General features: G+C 46.9%; 1 protein-coding gene across 1 annotated transcript in view; it reads right to left on the bottom strand.

The window, feature by feature from the left end:
• Nucleotides 1–20391, bottom strand: part of MUS81 (MUS81 structure-specific endonuclease subunit) — a 321815-nt gene that overhangs the window by 17520 nt on the left and 283904 nt on the right. The window contains exons 15-16 of the mRNA XM_078660456.1: nt 10639–10742; nt 8247–8330 (exon numbers count right to left, since the gene is read on the bottom strand). Of these exons, the coding sequence (XP_078516582.1) occupies nt 8247–8330; nt 10639–10742 (188 nt within the window). The remainder of the gene's footprint in view (nt 1–8246; nt 8331–10638; nt 10743–20391) is intronic.

The raw sequence follows: 20391 nt of genomic DNA, 5'->3' as shown, positions 1-20391 counted from the left end.
TCAGTGCATTATGCAGTGTTGCCAGCATTAATGTAAAAGGCTTTATCAGTTTGGAAGGTCTCTACCTGGGCAATACATAATATAAGTAATAAGTCTCCCTGACGCTGGATAATTTATCACTGAAACTCAGCTTTAAATATATGTTGTATATTCAACTACTTTCCTCAATTCATCAGCTGGTGAGTTATGAAAGTACATACATTTTCATTTTGAATATATGCTTTTCAATTTTGGCATACAGATATTAATTTAACCAAGCAAAAGCTTCTAATTTAGTAGGCTGGGCTGCACACGTAAGAGGTATTTACAGGTTGCTGTAGGGCTAACAGTAGCTCACAACCTACTCATTGGAGAAGCATGCTCTACATGCATTACCACAATTTTTGCTTTTATTTGTAACACTGTGCATGCTCCCTGCCTGTGAGCCTTATTTTCCAATCCGATGCAGTATTGTGCCTTCAAATATATCATGCCTTAATTCCTCTGGTTAACATGCTCTGCCAGTTTTCTTATAGACTCATCCCTTAGAGTGACTTGGATGGAGAACATCAATCAGTTTCTCTTCCTTCAACTATTGCCCCCTCCCACAACCTGCGCTCCAGGAAATGATTAGTGCTTCAGATTCAATCTTAATACCATTATATATAAAGAACCAATCTTGGACTACCCCAAAAAGTCCTATTTTTTTTTAACTATATCCTATTTACTTTTTTTTTTTAAGGTGACAGAGCATAGAGTATATTTTCTACCACCCATATGTATCTATTCATGACTAGGAATGGCAAAGCAAAGGTCTTAACCCAAAATTGGAATTTAAAGAATCCCTGGGAATTCGGATACAAAGCCAATCACACCCCACTCTGAGAGATGTGTGCAGCATCTTACTTTTTTCTGTTGTGTGCCGTCCATGACTGGGACAGGAGAGGTGCAGGCAGCTTAAGGTAACCTGACCACAGTAGGATCACGTTTTGGTCTCCAACTATTACCTCTACCTACACAGTTTCCAGACCATTCACTCACAACATGTGCATACTGGCAGGAAGTTTGACCATGATAATGAATATGCTACTTACCAGTATGCATCTGTTCTTGGCATGTAGGGCTGCTGACATTCATATCTATAGCATAGATCGCCGCCTAGTGTTGGGTCCGGATGATTGCACATTGTTGTCCTGGAAGAGTCTTCGAAGTATCGCGAGATAGGTGGCTCCTCCCCTGGACTACAGTGCGCATGGGCATCGACTCCATCCTCAGATTGTTTTTAGCCATTGTGGCAAAGATGGAGTGTAACAGTGTAAGCGATGGCCATGCTAAGAGTAAATGTAAGAAAGTCTGCAGCCGCTACAGGCGCCGGGGAGGAGGGCGGGCGATATGAATGTCAGCAGCCCTACATGCCAAGAACAGATGCATACTGGTAAGTAGCATATTCAGTTCGAGGCATGTGGGCTGCTGAATTCATATCTATAGCATAGAATACATAGCAGTCCCTCCATTAACGGCGGCCGCCTGTGCCAGCTGCAGAAGTCTGAAAAAGTGTTTTAAGAACAGCCTGTCCTACAGCTGCCTGCTGTTTTGAATGCACATCTACACAGTAATGTTTAGTAAATGTATGTGGTGTAGACCATGTGGCTGCTCTACAAATATCTTCCAAAGGAATATTCCCCAGGAACGCCATGGAGGCCCCCAACTTGCGGGTGGAGTGGGCTCTGGGGGGGACCGTTAAAGTGCGCTTAGCATTGTGGTAGCAAATCTGAATACACTTAACGATCCACCTGGCTATCCCTGCTTTGGAAATGGGGTTGCCTTTGTGCTGGGCTGAAAAGGCAACAAAAAGCTGTTGTGTCTTTCTAAAGTCTTTGGTCCTATCAATGTAGTACATCAACGCTCGTTTGACATCAAGAGTGTGGAGCATTCTTTCGGCTACTGTCTCAGGGTTTTGAAAGAACGCGGGCAGTTCAATTGTCTGATTGACATGAAACTGCGAAACCACTTTAGGAAGAAATTTAGGGTTAGTGCGCAGCACCACCCTGTTGGGAGTGAATTTGAATGAATGGCTCTTGTACAGTGAGCGCCTGTAGCTCACTAACACGTCGTAGAGACGTAATGGCAATGAGAAAAGCCACTTTCCATGTTAAGAACTGAATCTCACATGAATGTAGAGGCTCAAAAGGTGGGCCCATCAACCTGGTGAGGACCACATTGAGGTTCCATACAGGAGCCGGTGGGGTCCTGGGAGGGATGACCCGCTTTAGCCGTTCTAGGAAGGCTTTAATGGCAGGCACCCTGAAAACAGAGAGATGCTGCCTGTTTTGGAGATAAGCCGCTATGGCGGATAAGTGTATCCGAATGGAAGCATATGCTAGATTGCATTTGTAAAGATGTAACAAATAACAGATGAGGTTAGGAATGGATGCATCTAGTGGGTTGATGTGATGTTCTGTACAGTAAATGACAAAACGCTTCCATTTTGCTGCATAGCAGGCTCTAGTGGTGGGCTTTCTTGCCTCCCGGAAGATGTCCATGCATTCAGGGGGTAGATTAAGGTAGCCAAACTCTAAGACCTCAGGAGCCAGATCGCCAGATTGAGCTGTTGCGGATCTGGATGCTGAATGTCGCCATGGTTCTGCGTCAAGAGCCTGGGTGTGAGGTGCAGGCCTTTGATGCGGTACCACGGAGAGTTCTAGAAACGTGGCGTACCATGGGTGGCGTGCCCACGTTGGAGCAACCAGGATGAGTGTCATCGAGTGTTGCTTTAGCTTTCGTGCCACCTGCGGTATGAGAGGTGCTGGGGGAAAAGCGTACGCAAATTTGCCGGACCAGTTCATCCATATCGCATTGCCGTGCGACTGTGGGTGCGGGTACCTGCCGGCAAAGCTTTGGCATTTTGCGTTTTCCCTTGTGGCAAACAGGTCTATCTCTGGATGACCCCACTGCTGGAAGTACGGGCGGAGTACTGATGGATGTAACTCTCACTCGTGGATCTGGTGGCTGTACCTGCTGAGCAGATCCGCCATCTGATTGTCCTTGCCCGGGAGGTGTTCCGCCATGAGGAAGATGTTCCTCTGAATGGCCCACTTCCACATGCTCTGAGCCAGATGAGACAACTGTGGAGAGTGTGTACCTCCCTGCTTTTGGATGTAGTACATGGCCGTCATGTTGTCCGTCCGGATCAACACGACCTTGTTGCACAGATGTACTTTGAAGGACTTCAGTGCCATGAAGATCGCCATCAGTTCTAGATAATTGATGTGCATCTTCTTTTGCTGCGTCGTCCATAGTCCCTGCACCGTGTAGTGGAGTACATGAGCTCCCCATCCCTGTAGAGATGCCTCCGTCGCCAGGATAATCTGTGGCACAGGCTCTTGGAACAGTCAGACCTTGCAAAGGTTGTGTGGATTCCACCAATGCAGAGAGTTGTATGCCCGACTGGTCACCAACACTAGGTCGTTCAACTGTCCTTGAGCCTGAGTCCACTGATGTGCCAAGCATTCTTGGAGCGGACCCATATGCAACCTCGCGTGCGGGACTATGAAGATGCAGGAGGCCATCATGCCTATCAACTGCATGAACACTCTCGCTGGAAGTGAGTGTGGCGGTCTGAACTTTTGGATTAGCGACTGGATGTTGTCGATCCTCACTGAATTTGGCTGAGCAGTGGCCGCCAGAGTATCTATCGTCGCGCCCAGATACTGCCGCACATGGGCTGGCTGAAGGTGCGACTTCGGATAGTTCAGTGAGAAGCCCAGACCGTGAAGAAGGTGAATGGTGTGGGACATGTCGGCGGCGCACTGCTGGGCTGACTTTGCCTGAACCAGCCAGTCGTCCAGATAAGGGTAGACATGGACGTTCTGTCTCCTGAGGTGCGCAGCCACTGTCGCCAGACATTTCGTGAACACTCTGGGGGCTGTGGTCACCCCGAAAGGAAGGACCTTGAATTGATAATGCCGGTTCTGAATGGTGAATCTGAGGTATTTCCTGTGAGATGGATGGAGTGGAATGTGAAAGTAAGCATCCTTAAGATCCAAGGTTGCGAGGAAGTCTCCCTGATTGAGCAACGGAAGAACCTGCTGCAGTGTTAGCATGTGGAAGTGTTCTGAGAGAATGTACTGGTTTAGGGGCCTGAGGTCCAGAATAGGTCTGAGGGACCCGTCCTTCTTTGGGATTAAGAAGTACAGGGAATACACCCCTGTGCCTTCTTCCTCCATTGGCACGAGCTCTATTGCGCCTTTTTGCAGCATGACAAGAACCTCCTGCTGCAATAAGTGCAAATGCGCTGTTGACATAGGACGGTGTTTTGGCGGTATGTTGGGTGGAGTGGATGTTAGCTCCAAACAATAGCCGAACTGGATAAGTTTCCTGACCCACCTGTCTGTGGTGATGGATTTCCAGACTGGCAGGAACTGCTGGAGTCTCCCCCGACAGGTGGTGTATGGTCGGGGGGCAGTGACAGGGAGTCACTGTTTGTTGGTGGCGGAGGAACAGGAGTTGTTGTTGCCCCTGCCTCTGCCCTTGGTGCTGTTGCCCCGGTATCCTCCTCTACTTTGCTTGGTGTAAGAGGATTGCGCCCCACCTTTATTGAATTGTGTTTGTTGGGACATCTGGCCTCTGGAAACACCTCTATTGCCTGAGCGACGAAAAGTGCTCCCCCGAAACTGTTGGGACTGGAGAGCCCCCATGGACTTGGCAGTCTCGGTATCCTTCTTTATTTTTTCCAGGGTGGTATCCACCTCAGGACCAAATAATCTGTCAGGGTTTACCGGCTGGTTAAGGATGGTAGTCTGTATTTCCGGCTTAAAACCGGAGATCCTAAGCCATGCTTGACATCTCAAAACAACTAAACAGGGTCCTGACTCCTAACTCAGCAAGGCTGAGCCCAAATTAACTAGAAAAACAACACGAGAGCCAATGCTGAGACAAAGTTAGTCCACAAAACTGGGGGGAACAATAGGGGTTTGAAAAAAGCAATACCACCTGCTTGATTTCTTTAGCAATGTATCAAGATTTATTCTCTTTTAAATTATTTTTTGCTTTGTTTTTTGTGAGTGCAAGGAGAAGCAAACAGTTTCATATATACAGTAAGTACAAAAAGTGAATATTTCAGACATTCAATCAATCATGGCCGTCCAGTCATACACAAACATTCATACATAAAACACCATAATCAGTGAACAAAAAGAAACAAGAAAATCCAAATGGAACCACGTATTGGTCAAAACATAGATTGGAGAGAATCCCTTGGGATAATGCAGTTTTTTTCAATCCTTTAGGTGTATTTACACGGGGAAAGTCATTCTCACAACAAACTTAAAGATGATCTATCTTTAGAACAGCAAATAAGGACCAAATACGGGGGTAGAGTGGTCGACGCGTTTGAAACGTGTTTGATTGAATGTCTGAAATATTCACTTTTTGTACTTACTGTATATATGAAACTGTTTGCTTCTCCTTGCACTCACAAAAAACAAAGCAAAAAATAATTTAAAAGAGAATAAATCTTGATACATTGCTAAAGAAATCAAGCAGGTGGTATTGCTTTTTTCAAACCCCTATTGTTCCCCCCATGCTTGACATCTCAGCATCACACTGGTATTAATTGCCCTGGCTGCAGTGTCCGCAACATCTAGTGCACACTTAATGGAAGCGTTAGAGATCAGCTTCCCTTCTTGGATAAGCATCTCCCCTGCCTCTTTATATTGGTCTGGTAGATGCTGCAACAGGGTCTCTAGTGTGTCGTAGTGTGCCCTGTCGTATCTAGCCAAGAGTGCCTGCGTGTTAGAGATACGCCAGATATTGGCCGCCTGAGCTGCTACTCTCTTTCCTGATGCCTCCAGTACTTTAGATTCTTTGTCTGGGGGAGGAGCTTTACCAGTGGTCTACGAATTCGCCCTTTTGCGGGCATTAGAAACTACCAGAGAGTCCAATGGCAACTGGCCCTTGATGTAGGTAGGATCGCCAGGTGCCGGTCTGTATTTTTTCTCAATTCTAGGGTTGACTACCCTTGACCGTGTGGGTTCCTTAAAAATGTCTGCAGCATGCTTAAGGACCCCCTTCAGCATTGGAAGAGTCTTTACAGTCTTTTCAGCAGTTGAGAAAGTGTCAAAGAGGAAGTCCACCTCAACCGGGTCAGCATGCATTTCAACATCGTGGTTTTTAGCTGCCCTCTCAATCAAGGCATTAAATGCCGCAGAATCCTCAGTGGGAGAGGTCTTGACGTTGTACACCTGAGGGTCATGGGCGGTGTGCTGATCCCCTTGGTCACCTGCCACAACCCATGAGTCCTGTTGTTCATCAGGTACTGTGTTGGTAGGAAAATTGTATTCCTCGTCCTCTTCCCCGGCATCCTCTCCATCAGAATAAGTGGGTGAGGTTGTTGCAATTCTTGGAGTCTGAGGAACTATTGGTTCGACCAAGACTGGTGATTCTGAAGCAGGCCTTTTGCGCTTTAGAGGAATTGTGTATGACTCCAAAGGCTGCGATGCTGTGATTTTTCTTTTGTAAAGTGTAAGCTTTCCGGTGTCGGCATCGATGAAATGCTCCGACTGCTCCTCTAGTAAGGGCGGACGATGCTTCAAGCTCCCAGCCGGGTGAGTCGGCTTCGACACCACAGAGTCCTTGGGCACCGATCGTGGTGCGAAGGCCTTCGGCGCCACCTTCGGCGGCAACGTGAAGAGGATCGCGTCGAAGTCTTTGGCGTCGGAACAGAGTGCTTCGGGGTGGAAGTTGTCTTTGGTTCCGCCGTTGAAGCCTTGTCCCTAATTCGTTTGAGGGAGTCCGAGACCTGCTTCGTAAAGGAAGCGGATGCTTTTGTCGACCCGACAGCCGACCTCGGTCCACCAACATGGGAAGACTCGAGCGTCGATGACCTTGGCTTTTCCGTCTGAGGCGTAGGAGCATCCTTCTTAGGGTCGCTACGATCTCTTTCCGTGGCAGTAGCCGTCGACGCCGACGGTTTCGGATCGGCGGCCTGGACTACTGGCTTCGGGGTCCCAGTCTTCGGCTCGACGCCCTTGCTTGACTTCGGCTCGACGCCCTTTTTGGACTTCGGCTCGACGTTCTTGCTTGACTCCGACTCGACGCCCTTTTGGGACTTGTGCTCTACGTCCTTGACCATTTTCGGCACGCCGCCTTTGCCCGACTTGACCGGGTCGATGGTTTTCTTGGGCTTCGAGTGCCCCGACACGTCGGAAGACGAGGGTGTCGACGGAGGAGCAGACGTCTTCGGTTTCGATGGCGTCTCAATCACTTTTGTTTTTGTCGGCACCGATGGTTTCACTTTCGGTTTCGACAATGGCGGCTCCGCCGAAGCGTCCGTAGCCGGGCCGGAAGGCGGGGCCGTGGATGCTGGTATAAGGTCTTGGGTAAGGCCGTGTGGCGATCCCTCGACCTGAGCCTTTGTAATTGTTCGAATGGGGCATAGCTCTTCCTCAGAGCTATCTTCCATGGCCCCATAGGCCTCATTGTCGTCTCCTACCTCGTCGACAACTTCTTCTACGTCTTGGCCTTCGACATCCGCTTCGTAGTCGCATTCGATGTCCACCGTTGGAGGTGAAATCTGCATCTGAACCTCTTGTTCGTCTGCTTCTTCGTCGTCGAAGATGTCCACCGGTGCCGGGGCCGACCGCCGGGGCTCGAGGCGCGCCACGCGCCGAAGCGTCTTCTTTGAAAGAAACCTGGAACAAGCCATACAGTTGGCTTCGTCGTGGTCCGGCGACAGGCACTTGTTGCACACTGGGTGGACGTCAATGTGGGGATACTTAGATCCACACACGGGACAGTTTTTGAACGGACTCCGTTCCATGCCGTCGAAAGTCTTGCTGCGTCGACTGGGCCTCGATCACCGAAGAGTCACACGACTCCCTGGATATCCGACTCGAACTAAGTCGGGACAGAACCGGGCACCGAAAAAGGCCTTCTGGCCTCGAAAAAGTTTATGTTGATTCCGAACTGGAGATAACGAAATTACATCCGAACCCAATGGCGGAAAAAAACAATCTGAGGATGGAGTCGATGCCCATGCGCACTGTAGTCCAGGGGAGGAGCCACCTATCTCGTGATACTTCGAAGACTCTTCCAGGACAACAATGTGCAATCATCCGGACCCAACACTAGGCGGCGATCTATGCTATAGATATGAATTCAGCAGCCCACATGCCTCGAACTCTCTTGTACATGAAGGATGAAGATGCAATTAAGGGTTCTCCTACCCAAGCCTTCGTTTCAAACCTGAATAGTGTGACGTCACAAACCTCTGTAGTTTTCCACACTTGATGTTAGACAAGAGCTTTTCTCGTTCCTCAGATGTTTTGCAGGCCTTGTAAGCATCCAGGAGACTGGAGAAAGCAAGAAACCAATAGTACACAGTGTATCATTATTTTGCACAAAGATTAGTTTGATTAAAAACAGGCAACATCAGATACATTTTAATGCAAGATTTTCTTATTATCAGATGTACAATATTTTACAGCTTTTCTGTTTCACAGTTAGGAAGGAGCCCGTGATGGATGGCGAAGAAGCAGAAAGTAGCTTCCAAACGTTTTTCATCATGCAAAAAAATTGTAATTGACAAACAAAAGCAAATATGTGTCAATGGTCTTAGAATCACTAAGTAGACAAACCATAAATGACTTACATTTTTTTTTTATATCAGGTATTTCGCTTGCAGGCATTTTCTAGCAAGCAAATATCAAGATCAAAAAGAATGGAAAATCTAAAAATACTCAGTACAAATGGCACCAATGCGGATTCAATGGCACTCACTCCATCAGATAGGCCCAATGAATTACTGAGCATCACATGAATTCTATTAACAAACATTTTCGACCAGTGGCTAAAATGAGAGAATGCTATTTTTCCTCCTCAGTAGCAAATGTTGGTTCCAGGGAAGCATCGAGGGATCTGCTTCAATGAATGGAGATCTCTAGGAGTGACTTTTGTCTGGTGCACTATTTGCATGTTAAACACAAATAGTGCCTTTTTGCAGCCTCTGCTTGTTGCATTAAGTAGAGATAATACAAAGTCCCAAGAGAGGCTCATCGCCAATTACATAAAGGCCATAATGCGGTTATACTAGACATATTCAACGGTTACCTTAGTTATTATTTATTCATTCATACTGTTTAATTCTTTTTATTATTAATATTGTTATTGGCATTTTTGGTATTCGTTCCTGGGTTTCGATCTTATGGAACTGTGTAAATGCATCAGCACCATGAACCTCTTTTAGTTATGAATGCGCTATATACATAATAAAATAATTTCTACATTTACCACTATCTTCACTATAGTTTTACTGCAAGGAAATATAAGATGTGCAGCTTGTCACAAAATAATAACCCTGCAATGCTAAGAAAGTTAGAGATGTGTATCAATGCAATTATCTGTAAAAGATCACTGTAAAAAGGACATGCAGTACAAGTGCCTGTAAGATGTGATTTGTAAAGTGAGAGACCCTCATTTGATGCTAATGGCAGAGGCGGCATAGCATTAAGGTTGTGTGCTGTAGACAGTATATCAGGTCAACATATTATAATTTGGTTGTGCCATCCAACTGTTTACAACAAAACCTTATTTTAACCTTAATTACAGTTCTATTAGTAAGTTTGAAAGATTTTTTAAATATATACCCATGCAGCCCCCAAACTTGGCAATGTGCAGCAGATTCTGAAGGCAGGAAGGTGATTCGGTAACACAATTTGCCTAGTCACATGCCCCAAGCCCACTGCTTACAGCTTTTGGCCATGCACTCTGGCTCTTTGGTGCAAGGCCTTATCTTCTGCCACACTCTTCACCTAGTCCTCATAACCCGAAAGCGACAATGCGTGTGTGGGGTGGTGTGCTTTCTAGCAAAGCCTTGCTTCCAACTATCATGTCCACAAGCCCACTGCACATGACCTTAAGCTACACCATGTGCTCATTCCGCTTGCCCCTGAACCCACTGCACAGAGCCTTTGGCCCAGGTGATCAGGCACTGGATGAAAGGTATGAACCTGGGCAATACTCTGATTCCAGTGCAACAGGCCATGAACCTACTCTGCATCTCCACTGGCCAGGCCCTGCTCCCAGTTTCGATACAACTTCTTAAGTAGAATAATGCAGCTATAACAATCTTGCATATTTTTGGGTCAATTTTATTACTTACACACAGTTTTCCCAAACACCAATGTTAAGGCATACTGCTGTTGAAGACTGAAAGGTGGTTTACCTAAAAGGATAGGACCTGGGACAAAAATCAATCAACTCAATTTCTCTTGTGGTGACTTGCTAATGTCATAATGAATACACACAGAAAACAAGCTGAACCAAAGTGGAGTACTAAAGCGTAACAGTTCTAGCCTCGCTTTGGCGGGGATTGGCTTGGTAAAAGCACAACATAAATACACTTTAGGAGCTCTCATAGCATCTTCTTGGGGAGATATATTTTAAAGCTTCAAGTGGATCCCTGTGGTCGACAGTTCACGCACATGCCTACGCTGCACTGGCTTAGTATGAGAAAGGGATGGATGCTTTCTACCATATTACAGCAAGGTAATGCCTACACTTATGATTTCCCAACTAAAGTTACCAGTTTAGCCTGTGTTTATTGCAATAGTGTGCACTGAAAAGAGAGCTTAGCTTCGAAGAAGTTGTGTTAAGCCATACCTTGCAAGTGTGCTGTACTTCTCCAAGATAGCTGCCGCCTTCTCTCCACTCACTCCACTGATCTGCATTAGCTGTCGGGCAAACACTTCTTTCACCGTCTGAGCCTACAATGTAGACCATTAAGCACATGATAAGCTTCAGCAGGTTATAAATAAAATATACATTTACTAACGGAACATAAAATATAATATATATAAAAGCATCTTATTAGGCAGCACACTACCACAATGGAAGTTGTTGTTAGATAAATTTACTATATTACATAAAAACTCTGCGAGCTTCTGCGGAGTTCTGCCAACGGTTGAAAATAGGCAATTCGTGCTGTGATTTAATGCAGGAAAAAAGGTGTGAATGCCACCATGCTGTGCGCCAGAGGATGAAACTACTCAAGTTTATTTTGCTGCAGCTCAAGTAGATTTTAGTAGATTTTAAACTTGAGTAGTAGCCTTCTGACCGTGAACGGTCGCAACCACCCATTCTAAAAAAAAACTCACCAAATGTCCTCTCAGTGATCGAAATTTCACTACGGGACACCAAATCTCACTTGTGCTTGTCAACTTACCATTCTGGATTCGCAACAAATTCTGCCACGTGGCGATTGGTGGAATTTGTCCGGAACTCCGCCTTCCACCAATTCCGCTCACAGAACGAAATATTTTACCCACCCATAGATTTTTTTTAAATAATAGCCCTGTATTACGTTCTTTATTGGCACCCTATGATTGGAAAAAACCCACATTGTAATTATTTCCAAGAAAGATTTCTCATGAGTTACAAATGTAGAATATTACTACTGAAATATTAGTCTTGGTATGGGGTTCATCTCACAAACTAGTTTGATGTTTATACCCCAATGTTACTCTAAAAACGCTTTTTGTAATAAGCAGCTCAGGCTCTAGAGAAGAAAAATCTGAATAGAGCTCAGGGAGACTCCCTTCACAAGACGTGCGGTAGAAAATCTGAGTTCAGCATCTCTTGGGAGTATTCTACAGCGTGCTGTCGCCTGATTGGTTGGAGTTCAAATTTGGTCTTTTTCTAAAAAAAAAAAAGGACATAGATAAGCTATTGAAGTGACTGTTCATTGCCATTATTGCCTATGGCAATGATGTATACTGCTTTATTATGGTACCGTGGTTCTACCACTTCGAAGACGGGAAATGATTTAAGCATGTGAATCTATGAAAGTTTGAGTACTGGAGAAATGTATATTTTCATTTCTTGTAGGTTTACGTTTGCGGACAAGGTGTGATTGTCACCAGTTCCTGTAAACTTTTTTATGTGAAGAAAAAAAAAATCCCATATTAAAAAAAACAACAAAAAAAAACAAACGATCCCTGTATCTCATGCTGGCTGCGTTATAGCGCTTTTTTATTTGGAACTTTCAGCCCTGCGGCACAGCAGCCGTCTTCTGTCCAACATGTCTAAAAGACTTTGACCAAGCCAATAGGCGAGAGCTACTGGCTTTGCCGATGCCTGTTCTGGTTTGCAGTAACACACTTTTTCTCAATGATCGCCTAGCCAGGAGATGACAAACTCGATTGTCCTTTTATGCAGAAACAACTTACCAAGATTGCAAAATACTGAAATGGCCACTGTGAAAGTATTTTGGTCTTGAGAAAACGAAACCGGCAATTATCTATCTTCCAACAGAGACCTCAAAGGAAGTCATCCTACACTTAAGTTGTTTTCTAGAGGGGACATGGTACCTGTGACAAAAGTAGCAGTACAAGCCAAATAAAGACTTAATAACATACACCCTGCATGGCCCTTGCATTTGAACACACTCTCCTAGTTGGGTAAACTGCATGTGCCCCAGAAAATCATAGTCCAGCTCCTCAGCGCAGCATGTATGTCATGCCAGTCTATCTCCTGCACATGTCTGCTAAGCAGCTGACATATTATCAGCCCAAAGAACAAGCTACCATTCTCTGAATTCACAATATTTATTGGGCAAAGAATGACTTTCCTAGGTGCCAATAGCAACTCAAGTTATTTCTTAATAACTATATTACGTTTTACCCTACTGTTCCAATTAATTACCAAATCCACAGCACCACTTTGTAACACAGCCTTATCAGCTTGCACAGTTGTTAGTTATTCAATTGTTGGTTTCAATCTACCTTTTATGCTATGGGATTCCTTATGTTCTACATATGGTCTTCTTTTTCAACTTCATCAACAACCGACCGGAAGCCGAAAGTGTTAACAAACTTTATCTTAATATCTTTAAACAATTACATTTGAAATACCACAATGAAAGGTAATACCACAGACACCACCAGATCTCAATCTTGATTACTTAGGAAAGTATTTGAAAACAAACTGCCACTCTATAAGTAAACACTTTTTCACAGAGACTCCACAAACCAAAAAGCTTCATGGGGCACGCTAAATCTAGCAGTTTTTCATAATTTACTCACATCATTTCACCTGAATGTGTTCTCCCTATATGACCATTAATTTACCCACCTTCCTCTGAAAAAAAAACTCCTGACCAAACTAGAAAATCCACCTTAATAGAGGTTAGTGCTGCTGTGCATAGCCTACCAAACGTGGTGGACCTATCGGTATCGGCATTGGTATGCCTATCAGACTCTCAAATTAGCCTAGAGCTGGAAAAAACCCCAGACTTACCATTACATACTACACCAGAGGTAACAAGACAGCTGAGAGGAAAGAGGGAGGGGGCTGTCAAGAAAAGAAGGAATCAACAGAAAAACAAAAGGGCAAAAAAGACACATGAGCCAGTTAAGCACCAGGGAAAAAACTTAAATAACATTGTACAGAAGAAGGGGGAAAATAGAAACAAAAAGTCATTAAATCCTGCCACCAATGAGCCACTGGGAAATACAACAATTGATGTTTTGACTATCCCAGTAGGGGGTGAAAATGAAAAAGAAAATGAGATCGAACGAGGGGTAGATAACCAATTTCTAATAAGAGTGGGAGAGCTAATTAAATCTTACCTCTCTCCTTTAGAAACTAGTTTGTTACGTATTGAAAAAAAATTTGTCGAGTTAGTTAGTGTTTCCAAAAAGAAAGATCCATTAACATCGGGGATATTAAAGTAAGGGGGAAACAAACTGCCCACAAATAAATCTGTGGTTTCAAAGGTAACAAGAGTGGCTACAGGGCAATCGATAATACCGAAATCTCCTGCTGTAGCAACAGTAGCAGAGAAGAAAATTACTGAAAAACCTAAAGACCCTGCTGTGCAGGTTAAGACGATGAATATGCTACTTACCAGTATGCATCTGTTCTTGGCATGTAGGGCTGCTGACATTCATATCTATAGCATAGATCGCCGCCTAGTGTTGGGTCTGGATGATTGCACATTGTTGTCCTGGAAGAGTCTTCGAAGTATCACGAGATAGGTGGCTCCTCCCCTGGACTAGAGTGCGCATGGGCATCGACTCCATCCCCAGATTGTTTTTAGCCATTGTGGCGAAGATGGAGTGTAACAGTGTGAGCGATGGCCATGCTAAGAGTAAGTGTAAATTCTGCAGCCGCTACAGGCGCCGGGGAGGAGGGCGGGCGATATGAATGTCAGCAGCTCTTCATGCCAAGAACAGATGCATACTGGTAAGTAGCATATTCAGTTCGAGGCATGTGGGCTGCTGAATTCATATCTATAGCATAGCATAGAATATATATAGCAGTCCCTCCATTATCGGCGGCCGCCTGTGCCAGCTGCAGACGTTTGAAAAAGTGTTTTTAGAACAGCCTGCCCTACAGCTGCTTGCTGCTTGGAGTGCACATCTACACAGTAGTGTTTAGTAAATGTGTGTGGGGTAGACCATGTGGCTGCTCTACAAATGTCTTCCAAAAAGATATTACCAAGGAAAGCCATGGAGGCCCCCAACTTGCGGGTGGAGTGGGCTCTCGGGGGATCGTTAAAGTGCGCTTAGCCTTCTGATAGCAAATTTGAATACACTTAACGATCCACCTGTCTATACCAGCTTTGGAAATGGGGTTGCCTTTGTGTTGGGCAGAAAAGGCAACAAAGAGTTGTTTCGTCTTCCTAAAATCTTTTGTCCTATCAATGTAGTACATCAAAGCTCGTTTAACGTCAAGAGTGTGGAGCATTCGTTCAGCCACAGTCTCTGGATTTTGAAAGAACACAGGCAGTTCAATAGTCTGATTGACATGGAACTGTGAAACTACCTTAGGAAGAAATTTAGGGTTAGTGCGCAGCACCACCCTGTTGGAGTGAACTTGTATGAATGGCTCTTGTACGGTGAGCGCCTGGAGCTCACTAACACGTCGCAGTGACGTAATGGCTATTAGCAAAGCCACTTTCCATGTTAAGAACTGAATCTCGCATGAATGTAGAGGCTCAAAAGGTGGACCCATCAGTCTGGTGAGGACCACATTAAGGTTCCATACAGGAGCTGGCGGGGTCCTGGGAGGAATGACTCGCTTCAGTCCTTCTAGAAAAGCTTTAATGGCAGGCACTCTGAACACTGAGAGGTGCTGCCTGTTTTGGAGATAAGCCGCTATGGCGGATAAGTGTATCCGAATGGAAGCATATGCTAGATTACATTTGTAAAGATGTAACAAATAACATATGATGTTGTGAGTAGACGCATCTAGCGGGTTGATGCTGTGTTCTGCACAGTAAATGACAAACCGCTTCCATTTTGCTGCATAGCATGCTCTGGTGGTGGGCTTTCTTGCCTCCCGTATGATATCCATGCAGTCGGGAGGCAAGTTAAGGTAGCCAAATTCTAAGACTTCAGGAGCCAGATCGCCAAGTTGAGCTGTTGCGGATCTGGGTGCTGAATGTCGCCATGGCTCTGCGTCAAAAGTCTGGGTGTGAGGTGCAGCATTTGATGAGGTACCACGGATAGTTCTAGAAACGTGGTGTACCATGGTTGGCGTGCCCACGTTGGAGCAACCAGGATGAGTGTCATCGAGTGTTGCTTTAGCTTTCGTGTCACCAGCGGTATTCGAGTTGCTGGGGGAAAAGCGTACGCAAATTTGCCGGACCAGTTCATCCATATCGCATTGCCCAGCGACATGTGGTTGCGGGAACCTGGCGGCAAAGCTTTGGCATTTTACGTTTTCCCTTGTGGCGAACAGGTCTATCTCTGGATGACCCCACTGCTGGAAGTACGGGCGGAGTACTGATGGATGTATCTCCCACTCGTGCATTTGGTGGCTGTACCTGCTGAGCAGATCCGCCATCTGATTGTCCTTGCCCGGGAGGTGTTCCGCCATGAGGAAGATGTTCCTCTGAATGGCCCACTTCCACATGCTCTGAGCCAGATGAGACAACTGTGGAGAGTGTGTACCTCCATGCTTTTGAATATAGTACATGGCTGTCATGTTGTCCGTCCGGATCAACACGACTTTGTTGCACAGATGTACCTTGAATGCCTTCATCGTCATGAAGATTGCCATCAGCTCTAGGTAGTTGATGTGCATCTTCTTTTGCTGCGTTGTCCATATTCCCTGCACTGTGTAGTGGAGTACATGGGCTCCCCAACCCTGGAGAGATGCGTCCGTGGTTAGGATGATCTGTGGAACAGGCTCCTGGAACGGTCGGCCCTTGCAAAGGTTGTGTGGATTCCACCAATGCAGAGAGTTGTATGCCCGACCGGTCACCAACACTAGGTCGTTTAACTGTCCTTGAGCCTGATTCCACTGATGTGCCAAGCACTCTTGAAGCGGACGCATATGTAGTCTTGCGTGCGGGACTATGAAGATGCAGGAGGCCATCATGCCTATCAACTGCATGAACACTCTTGCTGGAAGCGAGTGGTGCGGTCTGAATTTCTGGATCAGCGACTGAATGCTGTTGATCCTCACAGAATTTGGCTGAGCTGTGGCTGCCAGAGTATCTATTGTCGCGCCCAGATACTGCCGCACATGGGCTGGCTGAAGGTGCGACTTTGGATGATTCAGTGAGAATCCCAGATCGTGAAGAAGGTAAATGGTGTGGGACATGTTGGCAGCGCACTGCTGGGCCGACTTTGCTTGGACAAGCCAGTCGTCCAGATAAGGGTAGACGTGAACGTTTTGTCTCCTGAGGTGCGCAGCCACCGTCGCCAGGCATTTTGTGAACACCCTGGGCGCCGTGGTCACTCCGAAAGGGAGGACTTTGAATTGGTAATGCTGATTCTGAATGGTGAATCTGAGGTATTTTCTGTGTGATGGAAGTAGTGGAATGTGAAAATATGCGTCTTTGAGATCTAACGTTGCGAGAAAATCCCCTTGATTGAGCAACAGAAGAACTTGCGGCAGCGTGAGCATGTGAAAGTGTTCTGAGAGAAGGTACTGGTTTAGGGGCCTGAGGTTCAGTATGGGTCCGAGGGACCCGTCCTTTTTCGGGATTAAGAAGTACAGGGAGTACACTCCTGTGCCTCTGTCATCCACCGGCACGAGTTCGATTGCCCCTTTTTGCAGCATGACGAGCACCTCTTGCTGCAATAAGTGCAAATGCTCTGTTGACATAGGACGGTGCCTTGCTGGGATGTTGGGTGGAGTGGACGTTAACTCCAGACAATAACCGTACTGGATAAGTTTTCTGACCCACCTGTCTGTGGTGATGGATTTCCAGACTGGCAGGAACTGCTGGAGTCTCCCCCCGACAGGTGTTGTATGGTCGGGGGGCAGTGACAAGGCGTCACTGTTTGTTGGTTGCGGAGGATCGGGAGTTGTTGTTTCCAAGACCTCTGCCCTTGGTGCTGTTGCCACGATAGCCGTCTCTACTCTGCTTGTTGTAAGAGGATTGCGCCCCACCTTTAGTGTACTGTGTTTGCTGGGACATCTGGCCTCTGGAAACACCTCTATTGCTTGAGCGACGAAAAGTACTACCCCTGAACTGCTGGGACTGGAGAGCCCCCATGGACTTTGCAGTCTCGGTGTCTTTCTTAATTTTTTCCAGGGTGGTATCCACCTCAGGTCCAAATAAGTGATCAGGGTTTACAGGCTGATTGAGGATGGTGGTCTGTATCTCTGGTTTGAACCCGGAGATTCTGAGCCAGGCCTGACGCCGCAACATTACACTTGTGTTAATGGCCCTGGCCGCGGTGTCCGCTGCGTCCAGTGCACATTTAATAGAAGCATTTGAGATGAGCTTCCCTTCCTGAATGAGCATCTCCGCTGCCTCTTTATACTCATCTGGCAAGTGTTGTAACAGGGTCTCAAGTGTATCATAGTGTGCCCAGTCATATCTGGCCAAGAGTGCCTGAGTGTTTGAAATACGCCAGATATTGGCCGCTTGAGCCGCCACCCTCTTCCCTGACGCTTCTAGCACTTTAGATTCTTTGTCAGGGGGAGGAGCATCACCAGTAGTTTGTGAATTTGCCCTCTTCCGGGCAATAGAAACAACCAGAGAGTCCAACGGTACTGGCCCTTGATGTAGGTAGGGTCGCCAGGTGCCGGCTTATACTTCTTTTCAATTCTGGGGTTTATAACCCTGGCACGTGTGGGTTCTTTAAAAATGTCTGCAGCATGTTTTAAAACACCCTTTAGCATAGGCAGAGTCTTGACAGTCTTTTCAGAGGTGGAAAAAGTATCAAAGAGAAAGTCCACTTCAATAGGGTCAGCATGCAGCTGGACGTCGTGATTTTTAGCTGCCCTTTCAATTAGAGCATTAAATGCCGCAGAATCCTCAGTAGGAGAGGTTTTGACAGTATATACTTTAGTGTCCGGGGCAGTTTGCGGGTCCCCGGGTCCCAAGCATCTGCCCATGAATCATGGTGATCCTCAGGATCAGTGTCGGCAGGAGGGTTGTACTCCTGATCGTACCCTTCCCCAGCCTCCACATCTGAGTAAGTGGGTGAGGTTGGAGTAATGTCCTGAGGCCGTGGATTAATTGGTTCAACCAGAACTGGGGAATCCGTAGAAGCCTTTTTCCTCTTCAAAGGAATTGTGTAGGACTCCATAGGCTGTGCCGGCGTGATCTTTCGCTAGTAGAAGGAAAGTTTACCGGTGTCGGCGTCGATAAATTGTTCAGACTGCTCCTCCAGTAGGGGTTGTCGATGTTTCGTGCTTACAACGGCATGAGGAGACTTCGGCCCCCTGGACACCTTCATGGGCGTGTTATCGACCGTTCTGGGCGCAAACGCCTTCGGCGCCACTTTCGGCGGCAGCGTGAACTGGATCGGCGCCGTTGACTTTGGCGTTTTAGCAACGGGCTTCGTGGTGGAAGTATCCTTCGGATCGACCGCGGAAGCCTTGTTTCTGATGCGTTGCAACGAGTCCGACACCTGCTACGTGAAGGATGCGGACGGTTTCGTCGACCCGACAGGTGTTCTCGGTCCACCAGCATGTGCTGACTCGAGTGTAACAGTACTTTTGGCCTTTTCTGGTCGACGTGCAGGATCGAAAGCTTTTGGAGCTTCGTGTCCTCCGTCTGTGTCGACGGCTTTCGGTCTTGACAATCGGTTTTGGTGCCCCATTCTTCGGCTCGACGCCCTTGAGCGACTTCGGCTCGACAACCTTCTTCGGCTTCGGCTGCCCCGACATGTCTGAAGACGAGGAGGCGACCAGAGCGACAGGCGTCTTCTGTGTCGACGGCGTCTCTATCACTTTCGTTTTGTCGAGACCGAAGCTTTCACTTTCGGTTTCGATTTGACCAATGGCGGTTCCGTAGAAGTGTCCGTAGCCGGGCCCGGAGGCGAGACCGTGGATCCAGGTGCAAGATCTTGGGTAAGGCCATGTGGCGATCGCTCGACCTGAGCCTTAGTTATTGTTCGAACGGGGCATAGCTCTTCACCTGAGCTATCTTCCGTGGCCCCATAGGCCTCATTGTTGTCTCCTACCTCGTCGACGACGTCTTCTGTGTCGAGCATTTCGACGTCTGCGTCGTAGTTGGAGTCGATCTCTTCCGATGGAGTTGAAATCGGCTCTCGATCTTCCTGCTCGTCTGCTTCTTCCCCCTCGAAAATGTTCACCAGGTCAGGGCCCGTCTGCTGGGCCTCCTGGCGCGCCACGCGCCGAAGTCGAATCGTCTTCTTGGAGCGAAAACGGGAACAAGCCATACAGTTGGCTTCATCGTGATCCGGCGACAGGCACTTGTTGCACACCGGGTGGACGTCGATGTGGGGATACTTGGAGTTGCACACGGGGCACCTTTTGAACAGGCTCCGTTCCATGATGTGTCGTCGAAAAAGTCTGGTTGCGTTGACTGGGCCTCGAGCACCGAAGAGCCACGCGACTCCTCTGGGTGGGAACTGAGCCGGAACAGAGCTGGGCACCGAACGCAAGACAATACTGACGCCTTAAGAAAAGTTGATATCGATTCCGAACTTGAGAGATCAAATATGCATCCGAACCCAATGGCGGAAAAAAACAATCTGGGGATGGAGTCGATGCCCTTGCGCACTGTAGTCCAGGGGAGGAGCCACCTATCTCGTGATACTTCGAAGACTCTTCCAGGACAACAATGTGCAATCATCCGGACCCAACACTAGGCGGCGATCTATGCTATAGATATGAATTCAGCAGCACACATGCCTCGAACTCAGTAATACCCCCATAGCACCCACAAGGAATGACAACAGGGACCCTCATAGGAAAATGTCTCACACTAGACCTCCTGTTAATCTTCCCCCCTGAGGCTAGTCCCTTTGTGGTAGTGTTTACTGGTGTCCCGGAGTTGTCAGATACCATAGATGAACCCCCCTGGGCATTAATGAATAAGGTTCAACACTGGCTAAATAAGAATCGTCCTTTACCATCTTACGGGTCGAGCCAGATTTTAACGGTCCGTAGAGTCCCCTGGGTGGGTTATGGAAGGAAATC

Source organism: Lissotriton helveticus, chromosome 9, assembly GCF_964261635.1.
Source record: "Lissotriton helveticus chromosome 9, aLisHel1.1, whole genome shotgun sequence".
Taxonomy (NCBI): domain Eukaryota; kingdom Metazoa; phylum Chordata; class Amphibia; order Caudata; family Salamandridae; genus Lissotriton; species Lissotriton helveticus.
Note: the sequence above shows the minus strand (reverse complement) of the source record. Positions and strands in the feature narration are given on the sequence as shown.